This window comes from Macrobrachium rosenbergii, chromosome 21, assembly GCF_040412425.1.
Source record: "Macrobrachium rosenbergii isolate ZJJX-2024 chromosome 21, ASM4041242v1, whole genome shotgun sequence".
Classification (NCBI taxonomy): Eukaryota; Metazoa; Arthropoda; class Malacostraca; order Decapoda; family Palaemonidae; genus Macrobrachium; species Macrobrachium rosenbergii.
In genome coordinates, this window is record NC_089761.1 from 44,791,773 (window position 1) to 44,804,272 (window position 12,500).

Below are 12,500 nucleotides of genomic sequence, written 5' to 3' on the forward strand. Positions count from 1 at the left end.
ACTAAGACTCCCTTTGCTAAGGAGAACTAAACAAACAGATCTTTATGAAAAGAGGAAAAAACTCAAGAACTATAGACAAGGCATAAGAAACTCTATCGAGAAAGTTTTCCCAGTGCTGGAGAAAGACACAACACGTCTTTATCGAAATTGTTGCCAACCTTCACACAGCTCTTACTGCGGGTTCACGACGATGACTTGCATATACAGGTCACTCTGATGAAAAACTTGGCAAAACATCCTTAAAATTATGTGCACAAAATTTTCAGACCAAATGTTTAAGATTTCCCAAATTTATGGGAGGCAAAGGCGAATTCAACATTTTAGCAAAATGATACAGAATGAGAATTGACGGTGAGAAAAGGAGAGAGAGAGAGAGAGAGAGAGAGAGAGAGAGAGAGAGAGAGAGAGAGAGAGAGAGGAAATGAAATTGAAGATATCATAATTTGCGTGTAAGTATAAAGATGAATAGATCGTTAACAATCACAAAACTGCAAGCGATTCTAATACTAGCAGAAGGTCGAAAGGAAAGAGATAGGAATCCATTGCTGGGTGCTTTCTTGATGACTAACGCATCATTAGATTGCAACACTTGCATATTTGCAAACAAAATTTGTGCGAAAACTGAGTCACTGGTTACAAGACAGTGATACGCGTGACTGAACATATCCGTTGCCTCAATGTATTTGTATCTGATAAGAAGAATCAGCTCCTAAGCTCGGCCTGTTCTAGGTAATGTCTGAATGCAGGCAGTCTTTCAAACACTTAATCAATGCCTCTTTGATGCACAGAGAATGCACCCTCTGAACACTAGTGTTCCAAGGATGCTTATAATGTTCAACAGGAGCTGAACTCTATCAGCAAAGCACAAGACAGGATCCAGCAACTTTCTTTAATGAATAAAGCAATTATATATATATTATATATATACATATATATAATTTTTTTCCAGGATTTCGGGGGGGGGGAGTGGCTCCCCTTGCCCCTACGTGCGGGCGTCCATGAGGTGCCACCTTACTGCTTTAGGACATTCTGAGGGACCGACAGACAGACAGACAGTCATACCCCTAGATATGAGGTTCACTGACCTACTTCATAAATTATTTTAGATTAATAACCTAATGTTTCATCCACGTCGTAGTGAAACTATCCCTTTAAACGCCTCCGTAAAACCAAACTTAAATGACAAAACTGGCATTACAATTGTCTGAGTTTAAAATATTTCAATAGCTTTACCTGTCCTATAGTTATAAAACATTCTTGACCCATTACGTTAAGAAGCCTACAGAAAAATGGAAAATATCGACAATAAAATAATTAATAAGCTGGTAATATATACGATATATGCATATATACAACATATATATACACACACACACACACACACATGCATATATACAACATATATATATATATTCATTCATAACAGTGATGTTTTCATTCAAACCTAACCTAGCTTTCTAACAGAAAATAAATTATAAACATACCTAGAAGTGATAAGTATCACGTTATACGAAACTAGGCATTTTAATTAAAATGGGCAGATTTAAAATAGCCTGAGAAAATTAATGATAAAGCTGATATCGCAAAGCATCAGACATTTCTTTAGAAAAATTAAAAAGGAAAATAAAAATGACAACAGGGATACCTTCCTGTGAGGTAATTCTAGTTAAAGGATATGCTTTGAAATTTCCCTAATGAAGAAGCCATGACAGTTTGTTTACATATTAAGCCCTGTTACGTACTGCGTCACTGACATCCAAGAATAGCAAATATCAGGGATTTCTACGAAAAATCGTTACTCCAAATATATCATCACTAGAAAAAGAATGCCTCTCAATCGATCGAAAGCCCCGAACTGGCCAAAACTAGCTGAGAAGAGAGAAAGAGAGAGAGAGAGACATACACAATATATGTGGCTATTTATATACAGAGAGAGAGAGAGAGAGAGAGAGAGAGAGAGAGAGAGAGACAATATATGTGGCTATTTATATACAGAGAGAGAGAGAGAGAGAGAGAGAGAGAGAGAGAGAGAGAGAGAGAGAGAGAGAGAGATACACAATATATGTGGATATTTATAAGTATACACATACACATACACAAGGCTGTTCATTACAGTTAAATAATTTTTAGTCCATTTCAAGCTCAATTTCTTAACCCAGAGATAAAACCAATTGTAAGAACAAGAATTTCACAGAAAAAACGCACCTTAAATTTTAGCCTGAAATGAAAGGTCTGAATCTTGAATTATTAATTTAATAATTCGCTTGGGAAAACGAATTCAACAGACCCGTCTCCAGTAGCTTGCATTCAAGATGACCTACCAGGCGTACTTAGTAAAGAAGGCCATGTTTCAGTGGAGAGAGAGAGAGAGAGAGAGAGAGAGAGAGAGAGAGAGAGAGAGAGAGAGAGAGAGAGAGAGAGAATTTCCCCAACACTCACCACACCGCAGGATGAAGGGGACGCCGTCCCACCTCTCGTTATTGATATGGGCCACAGCCAGGGCGTAGGTGGGCGTCACAGATCCCGCAGGAACCGTCGGGTCGTCCAGATACCCGTCCTTGGCTTCTCCTTCCCCTTCGGGGTCGCCTACGTACTGCCCCAAGACCACGTTGTCCAGGGTCAGTTCCTGCATGCACTTCAGCACTTTGACCTGAAGGAGGAGGATAAGGATGGTTAAGAAATGTCATTATTCAGTGTATGTGGATTTGTGATTCAGTGTATGTGAATTATACATAAGTAATGTGATATGATATGAGGATAAGGATGATATTAAGGACAGTAAAGAATCGTAATTCACTGTATGTGAATTCTACATAAGTTATGTGATATGATGTGGGGATAAGGCTGGTTATATAGGGTCTTCATTACATGTAATTAAGGGCTATTCATGTGAAGCAATGTGCAATAATGTGACGGTGACAATGATAGGATAATAAGGTGGATCTATAATACATTCGTGGAAATTAGTTCAGGAATAAAATCATAAATAAATATCCTCATAAAATCAACTCCCTTCGTTGCCATGGTAACACAGAATGGCAAACACATCAAAACTACAATGCCAATGATACAATCATGGCAACAAGGCCCGGGACAGAATTGTAAACAAATATCCTTATACAATCAAATTACTTCGTTGCCATAGTAACGCTGAGAATGGCAAACACATCAAAACTCCAATACTTTGGTACACAGTTACATCAATTCCATTACTGGTTTCAAAATGCAAATTGGCTTTGCCTTCGTTGTTCCGACAGAACGTCATTACGTCAAAAATGGTCAACGTCGTAACGTAACGGAAGCGAAAGATTCGACATGAAAGAATAATACTCAAAGAAAATAAGTATGAATATAAACTCAATCATCCGTGATGCTTATCACCTAAGGTCGTGGGTTGCATATAATTAGCCGAGGTCAGTGACCTTTATTGACATTTCGTTCATGTTGTGAAGCCAGGTATTGCCAATGAGCTAGAGAGTCTATGAAAAGAATATTAATCAAACATTGGAATGTTTTAATAGTTATGCATGCTTAACCACAATGAATGTTTTGACAATTAAAAATCCGCAACAAAAATAAGATTTAAAAAAATACATTAAAATTCAAGTATAACGAGAAAAAAAAAATTTACGGACGATTACAAAATATGTTCACAATCACAGAACCGTAGTGGCCTACAAAAAACTCATAAAACGATAAAAATCTATTCGGAAAAACGCAAAGAAAAAAAAAAGGCACATCACGACCCGCTGGTAATGCAGTGTTCTCAATAACTTAAGACACGGTTTGCAGTGCCTGAGAACACGTTCTCCAGAACAAGTCATGTTCAGGGAATGAACCTTCGTAGGATTGCTTGTTCCAAGAGCACATTAACCCGCCGCCGGTGCTTCGACTAGATAGCTTAAAGAGAGCAAATTGCAGATCTCAAGACTTACTGGAATTGGAACACAAAATTTAGGCCTGGAATTGGAATATAAAATTCTGGCCTGGAACTGGAGTATAAAATTTCGGCCTGGAATTGGAATATAAAATTGTGGTTTGGAATTGGAACTGGAATACAAAATTTAGGCCTGTATTGAAACTGGAATACACAATTTAGGCCTGAAATAGGAACTGGAATATAAAATTTAGTCCTTGAATTGAAATATGAAATCTGGGCCTGGACCTGGAATTGGAACATACAATTTAGACCAAAGGTCAAGCGCTGGGACCTATGAGGTCATTCAGCGCTGAAAATAATGCTGAAACAATTGTTAAGAGAAAGATGAATATGAACGGAGATACAGTAAAAGAATTAAAAGTCTTGCAGCTAATGGCCGAAGGGACGCTACAAAGATAAGCGCTCTGCACCCTTATGGGCTCAAGGCTTACTGAATTTTCCATTCTGAATAACATGAGAAATAAAAAAAAAATTATGTAAAAAATATTTTTCCACTGAAAGCCATGCATCCAGCCGCATTAGAACTGAACTGAATTGAATATAGAATTTCGGCCAGAGGCCAAGAGCTGGGCCCTATGAGGTCATTCAGCGCTGAATCGGAAATTGACAGTAAAAGGTTTGAAAGGTTTACCAGGAGGCAAGCCTCGCAGTTGCACTATGAATCAATTGCCAGGAGATGGTGGAAAGTGGGTGAAAGTAAGATGGAAGGGAATATGAAAGGAGGTACAGTAAAAGGAACGAAAGGGGTTGCAGCTAGGGGCCGAAGGCACGCTGCAAAGAACCTTAAGTAATGCCTACAGTGCACCGCACGAGGCGCACTGACGGCACTAACCCTGTACGAGGCCAGCTGCATTAGTTAACTGACCTAAATATTTTTCCATTGGAAGACTTGCATCCAGGTACATTTGTTGCTCGCCAATTACTTAAAAGTTAATACGCTTTCAACTCTAAAGCGTGGTTCTTTCAAATGAATACACTCCTTACTCAAGCCCCCAAGCGAATCTTCCAAACGCGAGAACGAGAGAGACAGAAGGAGAGAAAGAATTTCAAAACAATTTCCAGCAAGAGAGGAGAAAACTCCAAGGCAGCTAAATCAGATCACACTGAAAATCTTAAAAAGATAAAAACACTTAACAAAAGGGATTATTATTTACCGGTTGATTCCAAGTTCTTTGAAGAAAATATGTATCAGTTTGAGCATGTTGAAATTTCTTTACTATTGAAATATATATATTTTTACTCATTATAAATCTTGCAATCTCATAAACCCCTTTTTAGTTTTCGGTAAAAGAAAACTGTTGAGATGGCTTTGTCTGTCCGTCCGCAGTTTTTCTGTCCGCCCTCAGATCTTAAAAACTACTAAGGATAGAGGGCTGCAAATTGATATTTTGAATATCCACCCTCCAATCATCAAACATACCAAATTGCAGTCCTCTAGCCTCAGTAGTTTTTATTTTATTTGAGGTTAAAGTTAGCCATGATCATGCGTCTGGCAACGCTGTAGGACATTCCACCACCGGGCCGTGGCTGAAAGTTTCATGCACCGCAGCTCATACAGTGTTATACCGATACCACCGAAAGATAGACCTATTTTCGGTGCCGTTGATTATAAGCTGTACAGAAAACTCAATTGCGCCGAAGAAACTTCGGTGCACTTTTCACTAGTTTTTTTCCATTTTCCAATGGCTACCGTCTCCCCCACACCAGGAAACGAAGGTTACTCTCTTCACACGGATTTGCCATATTTTCCTTCTCTGTCATTTTTTTCCTATCTGGAAGTTTCTAGACCAGTGTGATGTTTCATCACTCCAGTAACTCTAGCCTTGGTGGAAACATTCTCTCTTATATTTTAAATTCATTCACTGATCTTACTTGCTTGAATTCACAAGCAATTATCATCTTTAAGAGGTCTACATTTGCATACTGGTCAACATTAGCAGTTCACCTTTCCTTGTACAGTCAATGATCACTTTATAAAATTCATCAAAAATTAAAATGAAAACTGTCCAATGTTTCCTGATAAGCGGACTATCTGTACACATTTATCCAAATACATTCTGTATCTCATATTATATCAATACCATTGCAGATATCTATCTCATTATATACACATATTCCACTTGAAGCAAAGCAACTTGCTCTAGATATTCTTCAAGATCCTGCTCGCTAATTTTCAGATATTTGGCACACAACCTATCAAGACACTTCTTGAACTTTACACAGGATTTTCCCACAGCTCTCAGGATGCAGTGGGCGAAGTTATTCCATTTTCCAGCTTTCACTTTAGCTACACACACACACACACACACATATATATACATATATAACATATATATATATTGTATATATAATATATAATTATATAATATATATACAACATATATATATATATATATATATATATATATATATATATATATATATATATATATATCTATATATATATATATATATATATATATATATATATAAAATATATATATATATATATATATATATATATATATATATATATATATATATATATATATATATATATATATATATATATATATAATGCAATTGCTTCAGTTTGCGTGTATATTACTATAGATGGTGACTTGTCTTTCCCTATGTAACTACAGATGGCTTCTTTTTCCCAATATTCCTATAGAGATACAGAGATGATACTTCTTATCCACGCTGTATAACTACAGATAACGGTTCTCTGTGTCGTACTTATGTAGATGCAACTTCCTTTTCCCAGTACGATTTCACCTTCAGGTCACGGAATGACAAGATGAGAGAGAGAGAGAGAGAGAGAGAGAGAGAGAGAGAGAGAGAGAGAGAGAGAGAGAGAGAGAGAGAGTTTTAAAATGAAATTAAGCCTTGAGGTAGTCATTGATTAGATTCAGCCTGTAATGAGAGGCACTCTCTAATTAAAACTTTGGTCAATGTGACTCATTCTCTCTCTCTCTCTCTCTCTCTCTCTCTCTCTCTCTCTCTCTCTCAACAGTGACAGATAGATAAAACGACTTCGCTGGGTAGACTGAAGAAATGTTTTTCTAATATTTGTGTAATAAAAACGTTCCTGAAACATTTTCATTTATACTGCCTTTCAAGATTACTTTTTAAGATTCCCTGATGTTATCACAAGACCTTCGTTTTTAAATTGTATTGTAAGCTGTCTTGAGACAAATTTCGTTGGTGAAGTGGTTTGCTGACCGGAACTTGTAACAGTTACATCTTTTAGAGTGAAATTAAACAATTAGATACAGTTATGAATGCCGGATTTATGTATGTATGTATACATATATATATATATATATATATATATATATATATATATATATATATATATATATATATAATACATACATACATATATATTATATATATACATAATATATATATATATATATATATATATATATATATATATATATATATATATATATATATATATATATATATATATATGACAAATCAGAGCTACAGTCATTCAAGGTAAAAGACATCGTCTACAGTTCTACAAGACAAAAAGTCACAACCTTCGTTATACAAGAAAAAGCTTTCCCATCAGTTACACAAGGAAAATCAACTCCTATCTGTAGTTAAACAGCAGAAAAACGCCCCACCTACAGGAAAGGGGAGGGGGGAGGGAAGGAAAAGTTCCTCAATTATTGTAAGAGTTTATTACGATAAAAAAGCAAAAAAAAAAAAAAAAATAGAAAAATTCAGACACATGTTGTGGGTGTGTTCAAAGGCAGAGAGAACTAAACAGGAAACTGCTACTTTATGGTTCTGATGTACAAAGGCATAACAAATATAATCATCGAGCATTGCGCTGCTTACGGCTTGACTTGTGTCACGAAGTATGAGATAATCTTCCTCTATTTAGGCTTCAGCACGTTATTCTTCATTTTATCTCATTATAAACTGTATTTTCATAGCTGAATACATACAGCCTTGTACACTCGTTTCCTTTGCCCAGATATACAGATCTAACAGCGTGCCACGAAAAAGTCATATACATTTACTATTAAGGTTAATATCTTAATACATTCTGTTAAAAATAAATGGTAAAAACGAGAGAGTAGCCTAAAGGTATAGTTTATTGCCCTTACGTACGATACAAATCGCGTTTCATTCAGTGGGATTTATTAAGTTATATTTGTACTTGTTGCGAATCTGATTCTCAGTTCGAAGTGGAAGATAATTAAAATATACTAATAAAGTCCAACAATCAATGATAGAAAACATGCTCCTGGAACGCAAACACACTAAGGTATTATAAATTCGTTCCCATAAAACAATGTTACAGTTAAGGATATATATACAGCATATATATATATATATATATATATATATATATATATATATATATATATATATATATATATATATATATATATATATATATATATACACATATATAAATATATATATATATATATATATATATACACACACACATATATATATACACACATATATATATATAGATATTGTGTGTGTATATATATATATATATATATATATATATATATATATATATATATATATATATATATATATATATATATATATATATATATTTTATACACGTATGTGTGGATCTATACCTCTACATGAGAAATATTAACCGGTTGATATTTCTATAACTGAAAGTTGGTAAAAAGTTAAAAGACATTACAATAATAAAAAATATTGCCCTCTTGGGAATGAACACCCATTAACTCAGATTAGAGTAAGTCGACTTTACTCTGATAAAAATAATAAAACGAGATTAACACCCAAGAGTGTAAAGTTGTGCAAGCCAATGCAACGATAGACGCAGAAATTTACGAAAAATGTCTTTAAAGGTGAAAATTTAGAGAACCTAATATACACTTAGTAAACAATGCTAGTCGAAATATTTATATAATGACAATAACAAAAATGTAGAAAATGCGCCGAAGTTTCTTCGGCACAATCGAGTTTTCTGTACAGCCGCTACAGCGTATAATCAAGGCCACCGAAAATGGGTCTACGTTTCGGTGGTCTCGTATAATGCTGTATGAGCCGCTGCCCATGAAACTTTAACAACGGCCCGGTGGTGGCATATCCTATATCGTTGCGAGAAGCACGATTATGGCTAACTTTAACCTTAGATAAAATAAAAACTACTGCGGGCTGCAGGGCTGTAATTTATTATGTTTGATGACTGGAGGGTGGATGATCAACATACCAATTTGCAGCCCTCTAGCCTCAGTAGTTTTTAAGATCTGAGGGTGGAAAGAAAAAGTGCGGACAGAATAAAGTGCGGACGGACAAACAAAGCCGGCACAAATAGTTTTTTTTTTTAGAAAACTAAAAGCCAACGTTATGTAAAAGTAATACTTTCCGATGACCTAATTTCGCTGACAAATAATATTAAATGTCAAAGAAAATATTTCAAAAAAGAATGATGAGAAAATCAAAGGCAATCTTGAAAGCAACGCTAAAAGAAAAAGGATGGCTAATCATATAATGCTACATTCCTAGAAAATATTATAAGAAGAAAACTTTCATTTCTAATTCCCTGTATTGCCCTCAAATGGAAAACTCCAGCATCTGCAAAATTTTTGAAATTGAGATGTGCCACCTGTTGGGCTCGTGAAACACAAAATACACAAGTTGCTGCAGTTTCAGAATGAATCTTCAATGCTTCCCACGAGTATTTAGGGGGTCCCATTTGCAGTATCTGCAAAATCAGTTGTAAGGCAAGGGAGAACTCAGCATCTGCCTTTTTTCTCAGTTTTGTATTTTCTGCAGATACTGCGGTCTTCCATTTCAGGGCAGTGTCGATGTCCTAATTTCGAGAACAAACTGATGTGCTAGACAACTACTAGAAACTTAATGATTAAATGAAACTCCCACTTTCTAAACTAACCCGTCAAGGAGACGAAACTTCAAAAACAAGATAACTAGAGATCTAGAAAGTTATTCTGACTTTTATGTTCGTTACTGCATACATATTCACAAGCCAAGAACGCCAGATTTGGAAAGGAATACTTGGAATGTCCTTACCTTACTTTAGATTACGACTGAGGTTAAAAGTACTGATGAATGTTAATGGCCCTTATTTTTTCGTTAAGGACACTTTCATCGAAAAAATCCTCCTCTCTGAGGATATACTAGATAACCAACTAATTCTCGAACCCTAGAAAGCAACTCTAGAAAAACTAAACCTTAGAAAACTTGGACACTAGACAGCAACTCTAGAAACCTAAACCCATAGAAAACAATGCTAGGAAATCTGAACTCTAGAAAACTTAAGTTCTAAAAATCATCTACAGAAAACTTGAACCCTAGAACGAAATTCTGGAAAACCTGAACCCTAGGATGAAATTCTGGAAAACTTGAACCCTAGATAGCAACTCTACGATACTGGAACCCGAGAAAGGAAATCTTGAAAACTTTAACCCAATAAAGCAACGCTAGAAAACTTGAACCCTAACAACCAACACTAGAAAACCTGAACCCTAGAAAGCTATGCAAGAAAACTTGAACCCCAGAAAGCAACCTAGAAAAACTTAGAACACTTGAACCCTAAAAAGCAACACTAGAACACTTGAACCCTAAAAAGCAATGCTAAAAAACTTGAACCCTAAAAAGCAATGCTAGAAAACTTGAATCCTAAAAAGTAATGCTAGAAAACCTGAACCCTAGAAAGTAAATCTATATACTTTCAACCCTAGGAAACAGTGCTAGAAAATCTAACCCCTAGAAAGTAAATCTAGAAACCTATAACCCTAGAAACCAGAAACCTTGAACCCTAAAAACCAACTCTAGAAAACCAAAACCTAGAAAACAATGCTAGAAGTTTTGAACCTTAGAAAACAAGCTCTAAAAATCAACTACAGAAAACTTGAACCCTAGAATGAAATTCTAGAAAACTTGAACCCTAGAAAGCAATTATAGGATACTGGGACCCTAGAAATCAAATCTTGAAAACTTGAACCCTAGAAAACTTAAGTCTAAAAAAACAAAACTTGACAGGAAAAAACGCTTGAAAACCCTAAAAGAATGAAAACTTGAACCATAGAAAGCAACTATAGGATACTGGAACCAAAAGAATGAAATTAACCCTAGAAAACTTGAAAACTTGAACCTAAAACAGCAACTATAGGATACTGGAACCTAGAAAGGAAATCTTGAACACAACTGGATACCCCTAAAATGCAACAATAGAAACTGGAACCCTAGAAAACTTGAACTTGAACCTAAAAACTATAGGATACTGGAACCTAGAAAGGAAATCTTGAAAACTTGAACCAAAAAACAACTATAGGAAAACTGGAACCCTAGAAACTCTTGAAAACTTGAACCTAAAAACAACTATAGGATACTGGAACCCTAAAAGCAAATCTTGAAAATCTGGAACCCTAGAAAGAAATTGCTAAAAAACAACTTGAACTGGAACCCTAGAAAGAAATCTTGCTTGAGAAAACCTGGAACCCTAAAAAGCAACAATAGAAAACTGGAACCCTAAAAAGCAAATCTATAAAACTTGAACCCTAAAAAGCAACTATAGGATACTGGAACCCTAGAAAGGAAATCTTGAAAACTTGAACCCTAAAAAGCAACTATAGGATACTGGAACCCTAGAAAGGAAATCTTGAACCCTATAAAGTAACTATAGGATAATATTGAACCCTAGAAAGGAAATCTTGAACCTAAAAAGCAACTATGGAACCCTAAAAAAAGAATACTGGAACCCTAGAAAACTTGAACCCAAAAAAGCAAATAGGATACTGGACCTCAGAAAGGAAATCTTGAACTTGAACCTAAAAAGCAACGCTAGGAAACTTGAACCCTAAAAAGCAACGCTAGAAAACTTGAACCCTAAAAAGCAACAATAGGATACTGGAACCCTAGAAAGGAAATCTTGAAAACTTGAACCCCAAATTCTTCGGCTGTTACCTTTTCGTCCCTGATGTCATCGGCGGCGGTGGAGCAGGGCTTCTCCATGGCCACCAGGCACAGGATCTGCAGGAGGTGATTCTGCATGACGTCGCGGATGATGCCGAACTCGTCGAAGTACCCGCCGCGCCCTTGGGTGCCGAAGGGCTCCTTGAAGGAGATGAAGACGGACGCGATGTTGTCGCGGTTCCAAGTCGGGCCGAAGATCCGGTTGCCGAATCTGGAAGGAGGGGGAAGACGCGATGTATTGAGCGTGAGTTCATGTGGTAAAATCACTATCATTTTGATGGCGTGCATGTGTACGTGAGTACATACATATACATATATACATAAAAATACATATATATATATGGTATACATAAATACACACATATATATATAAATATATATATACACATACACACACACATATATACACATATATATATATATATATATATATATATATATATATATATATATATATATATATATATATATATATATATATATATATATATATATATATATATATATATATATATATATATATATTGATGTGAAGCATTGATTCATAGTTAAAAAGGCAAAATGACAGGCACTGATTTCTTGTAAGTTGGAGACATCACGGGTTGGGAAGAATGGTATACTGGTT

The 12,500-nt window shown here is 35.5% G+C and overlaps 1 protein-coding gene across 1 annotated transcript in view; it reads right to left on the minus strand.

Moving 5' to 3' along the window:
- LOC136850106 (glucose-6-phosphate 1-dehydrogenase-like) overlaps nt 1-12,500 on the minus strand; it is a 67,964-nt gene that overhangs the window by 42,933 nt on the left and 12,531 nt on the right. Inside the window, exons 2-3 of the mRNA XM_067123654.1 lie at nt 11,867-12,086; nt 2,440-2,650 (exon numbers count right to left, since the gene is read on the minus strand). Coding sequence (XP_066979755.1) covers nt 2,440-2,650; nt 11,867-12,086 — 431 coding nt within the window. The remainder of the gene's footprint in view (nt 1-2,439; nt 2,651-11,866; nt 12,087-12,500) is intronic.